At 45.0% G+C, this 20,186-nt stretch overlaps 1 protein-coding gene across 2 annotated transcripts in view; it reads right to left on the reverse strand.

Annotated features, from left to right (window-relative positions):
- The window catches only part of SSH1 (slingshot protein phosphatase 1), a 441,967-nt gene that overhangs the window by 231,871 nt on the left and 189,910 nt on the right, over positions 1 to 20,186 (reverse strand). Inside the window, exons 1-2 of one of the 2 annotated variants that reach the window (XM_085636458.1) lie at positions 2,403 to 2,632; positions 480 to 583 (exon numbers count right to left, since the gene is read on the reverse strand). In XM_085636458.1, the coding sequence (XP_085492584.1) occupies positions 480 to 583; positions 2,403 to 2,500 (202 nt within the window). In that variant the 5' untranslated portion in view covers positions 2,501 to 2,632. Of the gene's footprint in view, positions 1 to 479; positions 584 to 2,402; positions 2,633 to 20,186 lie in introns of those variants that run through there. The other variant, XM_085636457.1, reaches the window with a different exon arrangement.

The raw sequence follows: 20,186 nt of genomic DNA on the forward strand, positions 1-20,186 counted from the left end.
TTGATTTTTGCAGATTTCAACTTATCTGAAAAGTTCTGTTGATTTAATCAGATGTGAGTACTTTCTGCTCTCTTTTGACAATGTGAAAACAGTAGTGAGGCAGGAGAACCACAGCTAGTGTGGGCCTGGAGTGCAACATTCTAGTGCTTGTCTTTCCGATTCTCTCTGCTTAATTTAGAACATTCTCTCCCCAGAAGGTGGACTACTCTAATAGCACCCTAGCCTTAGCCTGCTGGTCGGCTAAGGCTCTCTCCCTCGTTATAGAGTGTTGCCTGTGACACAGGCTGCCAACTCAAAGAGAGGGTCTTTAAAGACTAGTAGATGCCTCATCTACGGCTGCAGTGCTATTGTGTACTGTGGTTCCAAAGTGGGATCCAGGTTAGGAAGGTGCAATGGTGGAATGGTGGCAACAATTTGTCTCATATTAAAAAAGAGCAACATGATTTTGTGGACTTTCTCAAGAAGGAGCAATTACTGACCTGCATGTTTATGAAGATGAAGAAGACTCCGATGTCCTTGTGTGTTGTTCCCTTGCTGTAAAAATAATGCTGCTCCTTTCACCATGAAAAAGCTCTCACTTAGGCTGAAAGACATACACATAAGCCTTGTCAACAAAAATGGGCAGAAAAAAAATTCAAATCAAAACTAATGCAAACAAACACTATACCTTAAGCCCACAAAATCACAGATCTGCTTAGAACACGGATAAACAACCGGAAAGATCTTCACATTCTAAATTAGTATTTCATGTCAAGGATGCACATACGTTTCCATAACAGTCATCACTTAAGTGTAGTTTTTTTTAATTACAAGTATTTGTAAAAGCAAAAGTAATCGGGCGGCATCTACCACATAATAATCTTCGGCTGTGAATGGTTAGCTTTCTCCATACATTGATTTTGACCGTCATTGCTTATTATTGGGGTACAGCAGCAACTGGGACTTCTTTTTTTAAGGTAAACACGAACATTAGATAAAGAGGAAAATGAGGCACTGGCTATGATTGATAGTGAATATATAGGATTAGCCCTGTTTCAGGGGTATTTTACAGATATCTCTTCTCTCCCTGTTAAGACACTTAATTGTACATTCAATTTCTTCAAATGCCAATACAAATTGCCATCCCAGAGCCGTGGGTTCTGAAAGGTTTCGCTGTCTTGGGCATTCACAGTGTTGAGACAATAAGTCAGTTTGTGTTTTTGGAACACCTATCATCTAACCTACAAAAACACATGATCACCATCTTTCAGGTAAAAGGACATGACTGGCTAAGCAGCCTGGAAAACAGCAATGGGGCTCTGAGCGCTCACACACCTGGAAAATAGGTGAAAAAGAAAGCCCACTTAAATTTCACATGGAGGGGAAAAGGAGGTGATAAAAATAGGCACGGCTCCTCTGTAAAATAAAACAAGCGTTGGCATAGCCAATAAGTCTCGCCTTTGGGACCTTAATAAGTGTTTAGCCATGCAACAGTTGCATAACTAAATACTTATAAGGTCCCAAAAGCGAGACCTATTGGCCATGTCAAGCGGCCGTGCCGCCGCGAAAGTGATCGTGATCAAACATCAAAGCGGCCGCGAAAGTGAAAGTAATCGCGGTCAAGTACGGCGCGCACGCCCGCGCACGCCCGCGCACATGCACTGTAGCTCTAGGCTGGCCTGGTAGCACTTTTTGGAGCCCTCTCAAAACATCTCGCCAGACCAGCGCATGCGCTGGGTCAGGTGAGACCTAAAAAAGAGTTTAGAATGAAAATATCTTCACAGAAACCAATCAAAATCCCTGGGAGTCTTGGAACCTTCTGCATACCTCATTCTGAAAGAACCTTGTACCAGTGAGGCCAAAAAGCAATAATGATCTATTTTGCACATTGGCAATAGGGGTAAAGTAGAGTAAATGTTTAAAAGTTTGAACATTAAGAGCTACTGTATATATTGTTGCACAACATACACAATATCTAACTGATCAGCTGAAAGTTTTACAATGGGCTGTCTGTCAGCAGTCTTTAATATTCCATTAAAGTGCAAAACATCTGAAAAAACTTACATAAATGGGACATACATACATCCATCTTAATGTTTATAAAGTTAAACAGCATTTAGCAGGGCACACACTGAAAGGTACCAGAAAACAGATATATGTTTAACAAAACAAAATCACATCATTTAAAGAAATCATCTGAAATACGTTTATAAATAACTACAGCAACTGAATTATAAAAACAGCTGACCTTCAAAGTGGGAAGTTATTCTGCCCTATAGCTATAGTAAAAGTCTGCATGCAACAATTTTTATGAATATCAAAATGGACGACACTGGCGTTATTATTTACTTAAACCCTAAGTCGTAGTTCATTCCCTTTTCAAAGGGCTTGAGTGCGAATGTCAGGTCAGTGGCACTACTTACAGGTGGTATCTTTGATTCTGTGTGATGATGTCACTTCCTAGGAAGCATGGCAGCATCTTCACCAGGGCGTCCTGGGAGCAATCTTTAATGATGTGCATGGTTACCAGCTTCCACTCTGTCCATGAAGCTTTGATCAGTGCAGCGCCTTATAACTGGACCTCAACGTGACCATGCAGGACATCCAACTTCAGCCACGAAGCAGCAAGCATCCGAACAGGCGACAGAGGGTACCACCGATCCAATACATCTCCATGTGCATGAACTGTACGGATTCAGCCTTTCCTGAGATGTTATCCAAAGCCCAAACAGCATCCTTCTCATCCCATTATCTAGCACTAAATTCCATGGGCTTAAGATGCTGCTGCATCTGTGAAGCTCGGTCCAGTCTTCGTAAAAGCCATCAATAATGCTCTCATTTCAAAAAGCTGAAAAACAATCTGGCGTGCGGTTCAAGTTGTGTGAGATCATCCCTTGCTCATGTCAGCGGCAGAGTGAGTCAATGAGGCCGGCATTGTGGCTTCTGTTGTGACACAGACACATAGAAGCAATGGGGCTCTGAGCGCTCACACGTCTTCTGCCAAGAGAAAGAACACTCAGATGGGCGGTCTCGGTCCAGATGCAATACAGTGGTTTTGTCAGACCCCCTTTGTTAATGGATCTAGCATTTTTGACGCATTAACAACAAATAGAACACATATAGCAGACTTTATGAATGATCTTGCGTGAGGGCCCATTGCAGGAGTCAATATATTATCAACTGGTGTTTTGGGTGGAAGGGGCCTCTCCATTTCATTCTACGCGTTGTGTCTTCCTTGAGTGTTTCGAAAATGCCCAAACATGCATTGTGCCTATTTTACATCCAATACTAGAGCTTCCTTTCTACCGTGGCAACAAGGGTGCACATTGTGCATTCAGGTGTAGAAACGACAACATTCTGCGTTTTTCTCCAGTTCTGATGCCGCGTTACATCAAGGTACATACCTCGCTGAGGCCACAACTAAGGCATCCGCTGCAGAGAGCTACAGCTGTCGTTAAAGATGCTAGTTTAGCAATGGAAGCGCCTAGAGGCAAATACAATGAACTTCTGCTGAACTGATCTTCTACATCCATATGGGTTCGAGATGATGCTCATAATGTGCTGAAAATATTGTCTCTGCAGTGCTGGAGTCGGACCCAACTCTAAAGTCACAGGCATCCGGATTAGAAATCCCGACTCCATACCCGAGAGTCCGCGCCCATCCTGCTCTGGTGGCCTCTGGCGGGAGCAGGGATGGAAGAGGCTGCAGGAGGAGGGCTGCGAGCCCAGCCCTGTCCGCCCTTCCTCGTCTCTTGGCTCGCACAAAGCGCTTGTCCAGCGCCTCCCGATGAAAGGGGCATTCACATGGGAAGCAGCTGAGGCGGCCCCTTGCTTCCCCCACGGCGCTTCTCGCGGCACGGAAGGTAGCGTGAACCTACAGCTGAAAGCTGAAGCATCGGAATTCGAAATAAAAACCAACATTTCTGCAAAAGGGCGTCACTTTTTTTTTTACATAGAAGCTTGGTACGTTTAACTAAACAGTAAGGCAGTGTTGTTCCCCGCTGGCCTCAGCCCACGTGCCCGGGCACAGGACACTACACTGAAGCTCATCACCAGCGAAGACACGTCCCTGACTGGGAAACCGCGGGGCTGGGGGCACATCATGAAATGTACACAGAACTCGAGGTCCATTCCCCGCCCACCGAGACCCCCGTCCACCCCTCGGCAGTGGCAGCATCAAGGCGGCACTTCTTCCCAATGTGTCAAGACCTTCTCAAAGTGATGACAATGAATGGGGCTTTCAAGCCCCTGGTGCCGAGGGACAGTGGCCCATACAACTTCCTCACAATACTTAATTGCTCACGAGAGGATGATTACTTCATTCCTTTCTGGCGAAGGATGACGCGCGCATCCCTGTATCAAGTGACCCTTCGGGGGCGATCCCTTCAGCCTTTCCCATCATATCACACTGGCAGGACAGCTTGTCCTACAGAGGGTATTCTCAGCATCCTGTAATCACATACCAGTACATTTCCAAGAAATCTCATTCCAATGAAAGGATTTCCCTAAAAACCCATTTCATTGAAATACAATTCAGCGAAATACATTTGATTGAAATTAGAAATAAAAAGTGGGAAAAATAGGGTCAAGATAAAGGGTAGAAAAAGGGCTAAGTTCAAGTTCACACTCAGACTAAAGGTTTCAGTCAACGTTATGGTGAGGATACAGGTAAACGACACGTTTCGGGTCAAGAATATGTTAAGAAAGGCATGGAAGATGGTGGCCTGCTGCTCATAGCCATTGGAGCAACCACTTTTTTTCTGCTCCAGCAAATACCTCACCGATTGCCTTGCAATTGCAATGACAGTAAATTGCTGCATTTACTGTCATTGCTCAGCTGTTGGTTGTTTCTCTGCGTAGGTGGTGTTTGGCTTTAGATTGTGTTACTTGATGCAGAAATGGATGGCAGCCCTGGGTGGAACTTTATCCTTGTCTTTTGGTTAGAAGCTTAGGTCCTTGACCACCCAGGTAAATTACTCTTCATTGAATAGGGAGGTGTCTTGGACTCTGTGTGGTTGGTCCGATTTCCCTTCCCTGAGCATTCTGCAGCAGATCCCGTCATCCTCACCTCACTTTTTATTGGTTTTGTAAAAAATTAACGGCAACTGTTAATCAAACAATAGCCATCCTCGACTATGTCACTGAGAGGTACAGACCATACAACTCGTATCAAACAGTATCGCAGGAGAATTACACGCAGGGCAGACTTCTTCGTAATCAGGGCATGATTCAGCCATTATCTGTATCAGTAGAGTCTCCCTCCTCAGTCTAGGAGTGCAATTGAGTGTCCCCTGGGTGTACAACTAGATCAGAAGATCCATCCACACCGCCAAGTCCTCTTCTTTCTTGTCTTCAAGTATACATTTTTTCAAGCATATCTTCAACCATTGTCCACTCAGCAACCTTCGCTATCCATCTTTCCACACTAAGACCCATCAAACCCATCCCAAGTAATCACTACCTGCCATTTTGCCAGGAGTAGCAGTAAATACACAAACTTAAAATCCATTTTGCGGCCCTTCCACCAACAAACATTACCCAACATGCAAACAATAGGTTCTGTCGTGACTGGTGTCCGCAACATGGCATTCACACGTTCCACTATGGTTAACCAGAATGCATCTAGCGCCGGACAAATCCCTATCAAATGTAAAAAAAAAGGCACAGGGGCCAGGCATCTCGAACACCGACTTGACCTACTAAGGCCCATTTCATGCAAAAGCATTGGAGTCACATACGTGTGGTATAAAAAATTTAAATGTATAAGTTTAAATCTGGTGTTCCACAATATGGACTGTACCAGAACACATACTCTTGTCCACTGCGCATCCTCAAGTTGCATCATCAGAACACCTTCCCAGGCACCCAAGCAGGTAACGGGACCTGTTCACAATCCCCCACCATGGCTCTGTACAGCTGGGACCTGTTCACAATCCCCCATGGCTCTGTACAGCTGGGAGACTGAGTGACGGCACCCACACAACTCTAACAGTCCTTGGAAAGTGAGCGCGGGGAAAGTGGGCCATATATGCCTAAGAACGGCTGCTATACTGACATGGTGTAAAAATTGCCCAGGCCCTACCTGGAAGCATTCCTGTGTGTCTTTGGACATAATAAACTACTCGTTGGAATATAGATCTCCCAGCATCTCGCAACCACCCTCCTGACAGGCAGACGTGCCTACTGACTCCGCTAGCATCCTGAATGCTGGTAAATCCAAAAAGACGAAGTCCCTGGTAAATGGAACCTTCCCCAATACTCCCTTGACCGTCCGATCCCACAAAGAGGCCATGAGTCGAATGAGATATGGCACTGGCGCCGCTTCCTGAATCCCCTCCATCAGGAGCTGCAGGAGAGAGGTCCTTACCTCATCGCCCTGCAACAGTGATCTCTCCAGTTACCCTCCTCCGCAAGCCAGCGAGCAGCGTCCTGAATTTGAGATGCCAAGAAATTTTGTTCCAGAATGAGGACCGCTAAACCCCCTCTCCCTCAAATGCTGGAACATAAAATCCCTAGCCGCTCTGCTCCTACCCCCAGCCAAGATCAACATGGTAATGAGGGAGAGTAATCTCCAAAACACCACGTGTGGAAGAGTATCTAACAAATGTTGAATAGAATACACACAACACGGGAGAAACACCTTCTTGGAAACTACCACCTGGCCCATGAGGGAGAGTGGGAGGCAGTTCCAGAACTGGACGGAGGACTGCAGGCCCTCAGTGACCCTCCCGATATTATACTGCATGCGTTTCTGGGGGATGTGTGCCACTATAAACCTTAGGTAATGGAACCGCTCCATCTCCCAATATAGGGGCAGTTTCGGCAACGTGTTCAGTTTGCAACCAACTGATGCTCCCAATGGAAAAACCTACGACTTCCTGTGATGACTCCTAAGGTCTGATAGCTCCCTACCTAAAGGAATCTAAGTAATGTAATAGGACGGGGCCTGCGAGGGGTCGACCGAAAGAAAAGGGATTGGTCTGCATATAGGGACACTGGGAGATTGACCGCCCCCACTCTGATCACCCATCCAGCCATGACCTGTCTGATTTGAATGGCCAGAGACTCCAAAGCTATTTCAAACAGGCGGGGCTATAACGGGCACCCCTGAAGAGTGCCCCTACCCACCTTCCACAGATCTAAGCATAACCTACCGACTCGTACCCTAGCCGTGTGACCAACATACAACCTACACCCAATCTATTCCAGGACACTCATAAGATCATGCAAGTCGAATGCTTTGGCAATATCACTGGAGACTATTGCCAATTACTGATCACTACACTTCACCTAGTGGAGTACATGCATTAGCTGCTGTAAGTTCATTGTGGTGCTTCGCCCGGATATGAAACCGCATTGGTCATCATGAATTAACTGTGAGATCACCGGGCGCAACCGGAGGGCCAGTGCTTTACAAAGCACCTTCGTGTCCATGTTGACCATTGTAAATGGGGTATAGGTGGGTTGATTCGATGCATCGGATCTAGGTTTTAAGATCTTATAGATGCAGCCTTCACGCACCAACGGGGGGAGCATCCCAGACTTCTTTGCCACCAAGTATACCCAAAGCAATTATTGTGAAACCATGGGGACAAATGCCTGATCAAATTCAAAGGGAAATCATCACTGTCTGGGGCCCACACTTCGGCAGGTTGGCAAAAGCTATCAAAAAAATTTCTAAGGTGAGAGCTGCATCCAGATCCTGGGAAACAGCCTCCTCAAGGCATGGAAGTATGGTGGCCAAGAAAGCAGAAGCATGCTTAGAGCCAGGGGGCTGCAGATTATGGTACACCTTTTCCTAGTGGGACCTTGCGACATCCACTATGCCCCTTTGCCGTGTTAACTTCCCACCCCTAAGAAGATCGAAGGTGAAGAATGGGGAAGCGAGCCAACTCTTGAACTAGTGCGTCCCCCTATGAAGGAGCTGACGATAAGATTTCAGTGTATTTCTCCAGTCTATCTCGCACAGTTGCAACCTGCCGCTGACCCAGTACTTGTCCTTGCTGCCCCTCCAGATCATCCGGGGTAAGCTGCTGAATATGTGCAAGCTTGCCTTCCTTTCGGGTGAGCAGAGCCTGCAAAGATTACTGTACCCTGCAGGAGAGACCAAATTACAGCCCCCACATCACAGTCTTCTTTGTCTCAGTAGACCGACTATGTGTAAAGGACCAATTAACCTTAAAAAGTCGGTCAGGGCACCTGCCAATGTCTCTCCGCCCACATGGTCCTGCAACACCTCTGGAGGGAATCTCCATGTTAACGGCGACCGAGCATCACCACCCCACTCAAGTGTGCAGCAGACAGGAGCATGATCAGATAAATACCAGGACAAATGCGCCACCCAGAAGACTATGGCGCAAAGGGGACAGAGAGTAACATGCGAGAAAGCCTACTGTAAGTGTCGTGAGTCAGGTAATAACAGGCACATTCCCTCAAGACAGGTTGGGAAGCTAATTGAGTCGTAACCTCCCGTAGTGAAGTGGTCATCCATGGCTTAGTTTTAGAATGTGGGGGGGTAACAATTGAGGACTCCATCCATCACACAGTTAAAGTCCCCTAGCACTCGCGAGTCCAAAGCAGGCAGGAGGAAATCCGCACTTTCAGATAAAAGAACTCGTCCTCAATATTGGGCCTATAGGTGTTGACAAAGGCTCCCTCAACTCCTTCGCCCACACCGCCCACTTATGGAAGGGCTCTGTCTCACTCAAAGGTCTAATCGAGGGTCCATTTGACATGTCCAACCAGGACCAAACATCCTCAGGGCATTCAAAGAATGAGACTTTCCCGCTGCAATGACAGAGTTGAGCTGGGCAGAGAAGCATATATTTGTGGTCCACAACTCGCAACCTCTTAACCGCTAGGAATGGTTTACTGAGATCCTGCACCCTCTGCACATAGTCAGGGTAGATTGTAATGTTTCGGTTCTCAAATTGAGGAACAGGCACCTCCCTGGCATTTTTCAAAATCTAATCTCTATTGCTGTAATTCAGTATTCTAGCAATGCGGCCCCTCGGGGAGTGCGGGCACCTGGGGGAGGAACCGGCACCAGTGCCCTATGTGCCCTCCCAACAACAAAAAAGTGCGACAAGTTTCTTGGTCACAGAGTGTGCCACACTCAATGTTTCAGAAACCGCTCAGCAGACTTACCCTCCGCCCTCTCCGGGATCCCAGTAGGTGCATATTGTTCCTCCAAGAGCAGCCCTCAGCATCCTCTACTCTACCCTCTAGGGTACTGGATACCTTCGTCAATCAGTTGACCTGGTGTTTGAGCTGTTGCACCTTCGTCTACGGGGAAATAATGTTTTTCTTCACCTTGTCCAACAACTCTGCAGCTGTCCCCTATCAGCAAGTTCACTTCTATGGACACTCCCATAATTTGCCACTCGAGGGCCACCCTGAATTGCCTCCAAGAGAACAACCTGCGAGAGCTCTTCCTGCTGCTGTGGAGACCGATCCGGTGCCTCCAGGCAGTCCTGCCAAGGGATTCTATGGGAGGCCTTACGAGGGGTAGTATATTGGGTAGTTGTATTCCCTGCTGTTGTCTCTGAGGCCTGTCCCTCCCTATTCTGCAGCTGTGGACTTGCAACAAGAAAGCGTCAAGCACCCAACCCAGATCAGGTCCCAAGGACTCTGATCATCCACCCTGCCAGTCAGAGGTAGGTATCAGAGAGAGGGGGTACAGTAAATCCCAGATGCCTAAGCAAATCACAACCCCCTCAACAAATAGGATCAAACCAGCATGTAGGCAAAGGCCAAACACAGAAGGCAAGATGCAGCAAACCCGAGGGGTCGCAGGTACACAGGAGTCGTAGTGAGGGCCAAGAAAGAGCTACCCAACAGGACAGTGACCCCCAGTGGAGCAGCAGGCCACGGTCAAACCTTAATGTTGAAAGGGCATATGCAATTTGTGGAGGGCAAGCCAGTGGCCAAAAGTTCTTTCCAGACTCCACCTCCTCCTCCTGCCCCACCAAAAGGAAAGAGAGGTCCAAGTGTCCAGCAGGGCCCTGGTAGGTAGGTGCCCAACATCCCCACATAGAGCTCAAACAGCGAGGTTGGTCCAGGAACACTCGCCACCAGGGCACCCCACACTTGTCACCGTGGATGGATCGACTCACGAGGCCTGCATATCTAACATGTCCAGTCCAGACATGGTATTCCATGCCTTGCCCAGGCTGCTATGGGGCCCCGTTGAATTTTCCCCTGCAGGCCCCAAGAAGAACAGGATCTCCTCAGCGTTGGATGCAGGGTTTTGACTGCCTGCGTCGTCCTCCCGGTCGCTGGGCACCCTTAGGACCAGGAAGGCAGCTCCTCCTTACACACCTCGATAACCCGCCCCATTACCTCAGGGCTTGTAATCCAGTCATTGTCAGCTTGGACCCCGGCCCGAAGTATTTCAGGAGTCCCCACTCTACTGGGCTAAGTCCTCCAACACCCGATGGCCCATCAATGAGGGGGATCAGTCCAGTGCTACAGGCAGACCAGCGCAAACCATGCTGCCGGCCGGCCCGCCCGCTGAGACACCGTTCAGCACCTGGCATCCAATAGTTTACAAGGGCTCAGCCGCTGAACACTGGCGGGCCCCCGGGCATGATCTATGCAGGCGTCAGGTCCCTCCGGAAGCCCCTCACTCCGTAAGCGTCACTTTGGCCACAGGATTGGCCAACGCTGTCGGAACAGGCAGCCCAATGCTCACAGGTGTCAAAGGGGGCCCCAAAAACTGCACTCTCACAAGCCCCCGGTCCGGATCTCTTGAGGAGATTGTCAGTCCCCTCCAGCAGCTCCCTTACAGCTTCCGAAAGTGCAGCATTGCTGGGACCAAGCCACGTTGCAAACTCCTTCGGCACTGCTTGAAATCAGATGACGCTCTACACATTCTTTCCGAAGAAGTGAGGAAGGGGGACCGCAGAATGGCAGGACTATTTCTAGTATGTTGCGGCAGGATGGTGAAGGATTTAGCGGGGACACAGATTTCTCTAGTAGCACGTTCTGCCAGCCATCTTGGTAGGCCACCCCTCCATTCATTGGATGTTGATTGCTCCTGTCCAGATCTCAGAAAGTGATTACTTCTATCTCTGTAGCCATGACACAGAAAGAGCACAGAAAGAACTGTCTTCTTGATCTTTGGCTGAACTCCACAAAACAGAAATATTGCAATGAAAATACTAGAAAGCACCAATGAACTTCCATGCAAAGGGACCCATCCTGCATCGCTAGGGCAGTAACAAGAATGCTGAAGTGGGAACCATACGAGTCTGTACACCAAGCCTTACACATAAAATTCAAGGTCCTGTTCCAGGTCGAGGATTTCCTTCACACTGGTGCGTCTATCCTCGATATGGGAGGAGTATTTGTCTAGAGACAACCACAGATGATTTTCTTTAGCTTTAGGTAAACCACATCAGGAAGGAAGAAAATTGTTTTTTTGGGGGGTGGAAGGAGGACCAGCCGAGGTTAAGGGCTAAAGTGGATGATCTGTGTTTCCCCCAGGTTGAAACAGAGTTGGTCCTTGGCTATCGATAACATGTCAAAAGCAGAAACACATCCTCTAGTTGTTGTTTATCGATAAGGAGAGGAAACTAGAAGGTGTATGACAGTAGAGAAATCCATTTTCTTTCTAAATGCTTAAATCAAATAAAATCCCCTTCCGGGAGCTGACTGATATTATGTGGTAACACTAGATGTAATAGAATAAATCTTCTAGCTATTAAACTGGGGATAATCATTCATGCCTTTTGTGATACCAAATACTTTCACTATCTTAATGTGTCTTTTTGTAAATTGACAATGAAATGTAAATAAGAATAACAACTCCACAGTACATATCTTGACTTTACAAACAAAGCAAAAGAATGCTAAAAGTATTATCCCCTAACATTATATAAACTGTTGTGGTTTCATTTTTTTCAGAACTCTAAATTAATATAAATAATGAACATAAAGAGCAAACATTAATGCATGGTTTCTCTTCCTGTTAATTTGCAGAAAGGGAGGCCAAAGTAATCAGAGCTATGAGACCAGTGTTTGCTTTCTCCTTTAAACGCAGTAGAAAGTGATCCTCTTCCCTCAGCGGTATAGTAATTAAATTGTAAGCAAGAAGACACAGCTTTGCCCTCCCTCCTTTCTACTCTAGCAAGTTATTCACCATAGCACACACGCTCAAACATTGTCAACCAAAGAAATTTAGCGAGGGTTCTGCGACACAGAATGTCCCATCAGTAACTAGTTAAGAGCAGAGAATGAGCCAAGATGGGAATCGTCACGCCCTGACCCTCATAGGGACTCTAGATCCCTAAAGATCCTAACTTTGTTCCTCTGCATTGTCCTTCCCATCTAGGCAAGAAATCCGTGATCACAGATTTGCAAACTTCTCAGCAGACGGTGACCTATTGCTTAGAGCTCCACTTACACCACAGTGACGCTCTTTGAAAATGTAAACGTTCTCCACTCTAACACCTGGTTAATGTATGTTTGTGAGCCGATGACTATTAACTGGTCATGACCAACTTGCATGACTTTGCTCAATGATAAACTATTTTCCTGGCAGAGAGGTAGTGATTTCTGCAAGGCATCTTATCCCTACAATCTACGGCAATAAGCGAACCTCATGAAAATAGTCTATTCGTGCACTACAGAGTGAAAGCTGATGTCATCCTACAAACATCCAAGGGATATACTCTACAAATCATGGTTATTACACAAATAGTAAAAAGCAGGTTACAGGGAGACAAATACAATATCACCTAACGTTCCTCTACTAACACAACCTGTATTATAGCTCCAAAGAACACACATGATCTTTGTCAATACGTTCTGCAGTGCAAGTCTTAGTATGGTTCAAGACTTTTTCAGCTCCCAATAATGAAATGTATAAGTAGCAGGTACAAGCACAACTAACGCTATTTAAACCAATTTCCCTCAAAATATACAGCACCGTATTCACCATTTTAGAAAAGGGCAAAGTATCAGAGTGCGCTCTGGTTGGTTGTCAAAACATAAATCCATACTAAATATCACAAACAGACATTTAAAGGTCTATCATACGTACTTACACTAAAATACTTTTTGATTCGTCGCTTTGTTTAATCAACCTTCAGCAAGTGGAATACTTGACGAGTTTGGATGATTTTCTACAAGATTCAGTAAAGTATGGCTTAGCAGCAAATGGTTCAAATATTTGGAACTACCTTACCTAGGTTAGGATGGCATGTCACTGGGTACCAGTAGAGGTTATGATCCAATGTAAATGTTTTTGCAAGTGGAAGCACAGCACCCCTGAGATATTGCAAACAGCACATCCTTACCATAGCTATTAGGTTCTCTCCACCACAGAAGGTATTTGTCTGGGCTCACTTGTGTACAGTCTTTGGAAGTTTCTTTATATGAACTATGGAAAGATGCAGACTTAGAAATTCAGACACAAGCTAAATATCTCTCCATTTCTAATCCTAGTTCAAATCTCCAGACGAGTCTTGCTTAGACCAGAACCAAGAGACAGGCCTACAGCAAAGGCCTTGCCTAGAACCACGCCCATGCCTACAGCCTCAGCTATAGCAGTGCACTTTATAAACTTTCTTTAACATACTCACCTTTTGGGGTCAGAGTTATGGTCATTTCAAAAACCTATTTTCCATAATTCTTTTTACAGACCTCATCGAAATAGGTTGCTTCCTACAAGCAACTAGATAATAAATCTAGTAGACTTTTATATCCAAGAACTACTGCGATACCACCCCCCTGCTGACCATCGTCTTACTTTCACAATACGATGCTTCTGCGCTATTCTGTTCACAAAGCATAAAGTGACTGTGGAATACTCCGATGTTGCTTCTGAACATAGTTTTCTGGACATAACGATTGTCTTTACAGCTTCACACAGAAATAACATTGCCTTTCGCTGCAAATCTTTTGCTTGGTTTTGAAATGATCTACAGGCACTATTCAATGAGGCTACAGAACACCAATCTCTCAAAAGAATATACTGATTAAAATTGGTTTGGGCTTTCACCGATTGTTCCTCAGGATGAGTAATTAGTCAAATCTACCACCTTGTTTAGAGTCTGAGCAATCAAATGATTGCAGACATTATGTCATTGAAAAAGAAAAAGGAGTAAAACTTCAACACATCGTGAAAGAGGTACAACACACCACACTCTACAATGACCTTGTGGGATGTAAATCCATGAAAATGACTAAATAGCTTATTTCATATCTTCCTGTCAGACAAAATAACAAAATAAACCAGCACAGAGAAGGAGGCTCATCCTGTCGGACTGAAACATAAATGCGCTATTCTTTTTTGACCCAAGCAGTGGTAAAAATGTAAGTGTCTGGGCTCCCGTCAGGAGGAAGCTTGCACCATGCTCCGGTCTCCTGTTACTGCCGCCTAAAACAGACCAACTACTAAAGATGTAACCCCCTGCAAGTGGGGAGAGGATGTGGCGTTATGGCAAGAGCTGCCGATTTCGGCAGTGGGGAACCAGTTTTGAGGCTGGGCAGAGGCTCATCATCCTGTGATTCTGGGCAAATCACTTAATCTCCTCCTGCCTACTAAAATGAGTGTGTCCTTAACTGGTGCTATAAACTGTGGTGTTGATTAAGTGCTGTTGCAGAGCACCGTAAACCACTGGCTCAAATTAAGCACTGGACCCAAGACACTGATTTTCAAAAAAAGGATAAGATCATAGTTTTAGTGAAGTAAAAATACTATAGGAACAATCAGATTTGTCTGAATTTTCAAGAGTTGAAATCTACATTTATTTGTTGGTGTGCAAAAACAACGGTTGTCTCATAGATTTGAATATTGTATGCAGGGCACCACAGTGTTAATAGATCACTCAAAGAAGGATTTGTGGATATGACTGATTAACAGTGGCACATATTGAGACATATATATGTGAGCATTTAGTATGTCTGTTTGGGGGAGGGGGGAGCCTTCCGAAGCTTTTGTGGGGCCTGGAACAAAAACTTTATGGAGAACCCTCACTCTGGCATTTTTACAAAGAGCACATCAGTCTTGGAAGAAAAGAAATGTATCCTCATCATTGTGAATGAATAGATGAGGCTAGCTTTTTATTCCATAAATACATTTTTGCTGTAGGAGTGCAGTGTTCTGAAAATCAACGGGCCCAGCAGTAGAGCCCCAGGTGCCCCATACCCTTGTGACATCCATGCTTGTGGGTCCCTCCGCATCCTCACTGGCCTAGATTGGGCTCCCTCTGGCCCTCAATTGATATTATTTCTTGATGCAAGGTTTGCAGACCATTCGTGATTGAGTATCAGATGTTACAGCGTTGGTCTTCACCCGCTATTCCTTCACCCTGTGGGTATTTAAGAACCCGCTGACGTTTACACTTGGTTGTAATACCATGCAGGACTTGCAATGTAGCCTTTACGCTGCATTGTAAAGTCTGATATACATATCTATTACGTAGGTGGTTAGGTTGGCAGGAGGTAGGTGGATGGATGGATGGATGGATGGATGGATGGATAGATAGATAAATAGACAGACCGATAGATAGATAGATAGATAGATAGATAGATAGATAGATAGATAGATAGATAGATAGATATGTACATATATGATCTAAACTTGTGCTTCCGTTCCACCTATGGCCCAGCAACGGTGTCGCACTTGTTGTAGTGGAGAAACAGGCCAGCAAAAATACACCCAATCCAAGAAAATAAGCAGCACTTCCTCAGGGCCTAGCATTCATGCCTGTATATTTTGTGCACAGCATGATTAACAGACATGTTTTGGCCTAGCTGCCTTGATCACCGCCTGGGTAGTCTGTCTAATTATAGACCCATTTGCCAACTGCAGATCCATGCTTAGCTACTAGAGTGAGCTCTGTTTAGCCAACTAAATTTGTACAACACCCTAACAACATGTTTCCCATGCAGTCTCAATTAGGAGCTGGCTGTATTACCTAATCAGCATCCATGCTGATCAAAATATACCATATGCCCTAACCATTTTGGATCTCTTGATGGCACTCAATCCCATTGATCACCAGTCATTGCTAAGATCTTGGTGACAAGGGCACAGTTGTAATCTGGTGAGAGCAGTGCTCTTGTCTCTTCTTTCTTTCATTTCAGAGCTCAGTCTGCTGAGTTTCCCAGTACACGGTGATGTCCCCATAACTTTTCTATCTGTATATAATCCCTCTGGCATACCTTTCATAATCTTTTGTTTTTCCCTGTTTAAGCATACTGATGACACCCATATTATTTGAAAGATCACTGACTATCTAAAACAATGTGCTATCTATTTACATGCCTGTCTGGGAAAAGTTGCGTTCTGGATGTGTAGGAATCAATTAAACCTCACCTTTTTCTTCCTTTCATTTTGGAACCTTCTGTTCTGGTCGTCCTTCCTGGGGATAAACTTCTACTGGCAAATGGTGTAAAAAACCTAGGACTCAAATTCGACTCCTTGCTAATTTTGATGAATCAAAAGAATTTGGTGGTAAGTTTGTGTATGTGTCAACTTTGCCTTTTGAAACGAATTAACCATATATTCTCTTTTGCTCACACGATTTAAATTCTGAACATCTTCAGTTAACCTTGAGTTACTCGCATATGCACTGCATAAGCTACCACTTACTCAGAGCTGAGGGGCCAGGGTTCTTCTTAGATTTAAGAGAACTTATCAGGTCTCTCCCTCTCTGGCATCTTTCAGCTGAAGCAGTGAGCCCTGTTTAAATCTCTGAGTAGTTCATAAAGCACTTTTTGATTCTCATCTGACTCTGCTGACACATTGCTTCCGGCTTTACGAAAATAATCGCCATCTATGATCCAATAATGACTTTCTTGACCCAGTACTCCAGTTCAGCCGTTCCACCATTGGTAAAACCACTGGTGAAAGAGAATTTTCTGCTGCAGCCAATGTAAACCCAAATTATCTTTTGCTACTCAATCATCGCTCCTAAAGTTTAGGAAGTGTTATATCCTTTTCTCCTTTTCGATTCCTCTTGGTATGTTCCCGGTTAGGTTACTCTTAGTCAATGTGGGGAGCTTATGTGCTCCTTCTATTGTTAGCCTCGTAGATTATAAATGATGAGTTTGTGGAGGGGTCCTTAGGGTCCTCAGTTGAAGTCCAGCTTTGCTTAAGACTTGTCAAAGCAACGCCCGCTCCCAAAACCAGTAAGCCTGTCAAACACCGAGATGATGCAAATGTTCAAAATGTTTGGTATGTTTTACTTACCAGTTCTACTTGATATCTTTCACTCAGCCGGTTCAGTGAGCCCTTTCTCCACATCAAGACCGAGTTCTAACTTTCATCAACTGAGACAAATCCCTTGCAGGGGGGTGAGTTCTAGTTGATTGTTTTTATCTCTCTGGCTGCCCGTAACTGTTTTAGCCAGATCCCTACCACAGGTTGCAGTTCCATTCTGCACGCCTGGGTAGGTACTCAGGGATTGTGGGGGCTTTCAGTGGGCCTACACATACGGACCAGACACGCACGACCAGAATGTTTCAGAATGAAGTGTTCAAAGGCACTCCACAAAACCAGAAGACTGCCACATCATGGCGGACAGATTCATTCAAATTCGATCAGTAAACAAGGAAACTACAGTTCACTGCCTCTGGGAGACAAAGAAAATTTATTTTCTAGTTTTTGGAGTGCTTTTTGCTTCATGCAGCAGGCTGTCAATGCTATCGGACACACAGACACAAAAATATTGTCCCTTGGCCGGATGCTGATAGAATGACCTAGAAGACATGCAAGCAAATAGCAAAGCCCTCTAGCCCTAAGCCTCAACTCAATGAGCATGATAGCAGAGCGCAAACAGGAAGAAGACCACGAAACATTACCCGCAACGCATCATCACAAGTTGTATCACACTCCAGCCCATATTGATAACCTCAGAATCATTTGGAAAATTAACGGAGTGCCAATTGTACTCTTTTACCATGCAAATAGAAGAATCCTCACTTCACCTACGTTAATAACAAAACATAGCTTATCACAATCATGTTGCCAAAAGTTACACAAATAATGGTTACCAAATACAACAACAGTCACAGTTTGCAATGTCACTAATAACTAACTTTGCTTAATTGTCAAGTATTAATATACTCCTAATTCAAAAAAAATATTGCATTTCAAAAAGCACATTTCATCACTATCAACTGGCCCCAAGCTATGTTTTTAAGTTAGCGAAGAATATAGGGAGGAAAGGTGGCGAGCACAAACAAGCATTGGCATAGCCAATAGGTCTTGCTTTTGGGACCTTATAAGTATTTAGTCAGGCAGCACAATATCCTTGGTGCAATAACACCAACTGTTGCATGGCTAAAAACTTATAAGGTCCCAAAGGCTAGACCTATTGGCTATGCCAATGCTTGTTTCTGTCTGCCACAGCAAGTTCAGCACGTCCCAGTTTTCAGACTAGGGTGACTAAGTGAACCCAGAGTGAGGAAAGTTCACATGTTTCGGTGCAGGATTAGTTAAGAGCTTTTAACAGAAAGCTTTAAACAGATGACACTGTGTATAAACGTTGCATTTAATTCCTTTCAGTGACTCACTGTGTTTTCTATGATACGGATCACTTTTGGTTAAGTCATTCTGTGCCCATTGGTTGATGACAAATTTCAGTCTTACTTCTAGGTTTATTGAATGTTCCTGTGTTTGATTTTCGAAATCCGGTGAACCTATCGACGACATTTTAGTCAAGAACACATCAAGTACAGTAACTTGTTCATTGCCGTCCAGCATGGGTGACAGACTTGCCACTAAGCAGAGGCCTCTACCACTGTCTGTCAACAGAATGAGTATCGTTTAGACAAGGAATATCAGTTACCCTAGCATCCGGAGTAAGAAAATGCCTAATGAAAATCATGAAATAAAGGCCCAGTAAAACAAGCATTGGCCACGCGCGTGGCTGCGAGACGCGATGTGTGGAGGGGGAGGGGGAGAAGCGGGAGTCGGATGCGCGGCCGAGAGAAAACAAAACAACCTGGGCTTTTCACAGGAAGGCTGTTAGCGTCAACCACCAAATATTTTCTGTACGTTATGGTAAACAAGCAAATGGGTCTTACAGTTGCTAACAAGAATGAAAATTTCTTTCTCAAACAATTCTCGGAGAAAAGTTTCACCAGAGCATGGGTAAATTGCTGGTAATTTCGAAACGCTTACGCTAAAACATAATAAAGAAGAAAGTCATTCTGGCGCGCTATTAACAAGCATTGGCCACGTGCGCGGCTGCGAGACGTGATATGTGGAGGGGGAGGCGTGGGGGAGAGGGAGGAGCGGGAGTTGGACGCGCGGCCGAGAGACGCGCTATGTGTCGGGAGGGGGAGCAGGGGGTGAGCCATAAAGGAAAGCCAGGGCACAGAAAGCTGGCGGCTGCGCGTGTGCACGCTGGCGTGAACGCAAACGCTAAGCCGTGTGGCAGCACTTTTAAAATCCCTAATTAAATGTCTCGCAGAGCAGCGCATGCGCGCTGACTCACCGAGACCTAAAAAAGTAAGTTTGTTGAAGACTCTCTCAAACAAATGTTTTGAAAATATTTTTCACATTTAAGGATATATGACAAATACCATACACTCTTATTTGGGAATGGAGATAGAGGTAATGTGAAGTAGAATTATTAGAGGCCAAAAAGTCAAGATTGATGCGTTTGATTGTTTTTACACGAATTTGAGGCCAGGGCTGATCAATAATAGCAAATATGTTTTTTTTTCAAGAAGTTATACATCCTGTTGATTAATAATAAATGACTATTTTGACTGTCCCTTTCCATAACTGCTGAGATTAGCCCTTTATCTTCAGCCATTTCCAAATCCCGGGTCTTTTTATGTCTCTTCAGACTCAATATGCATTAAACAAGACTAAAAAGACAACAGAGAAACACAAGTGGTTGGTGACAAACTGTTGGGGCAGAGCTCAAACTACAGGGAAACTGTGATATTCGTTGAAAGCCATTTAGCACCACCATACCATGTTGGATAGCAACAGATACCAAACCTTTCCCAGGTCCAGAACCAAGAGAGGTGTCTGGCCCAATAGCATTCAGGCACCAGAAAAAAATAACAAGTTTGCAATTTAGGGCAATTTCACCTAATTCAAGTTGGGTAGTAGAGTATGCTTCCGTTCCTTACGGCTGTCTTTTTCCTCTGGCTCCTATGAGACTTACTGGGCATATACTTCTAGTTTCTGCTTGTTTGCTAAACTACAACATTCTCTCTTTCACTGGCAAGAGTTT

Source organism: Triturus cristatus, chromosome 11 (assembly GCF_964204655.1).
Source record: "Triturus cristatus chromosome 11, aTriCri1.1, whole genome shotgun sequence".
NCBI classification, from domain to species: Eukaryota; Metazoa; Chordata; class Amphibia; order Caudata; family Salamandridae; genus Triturus; species Triturus cristatus.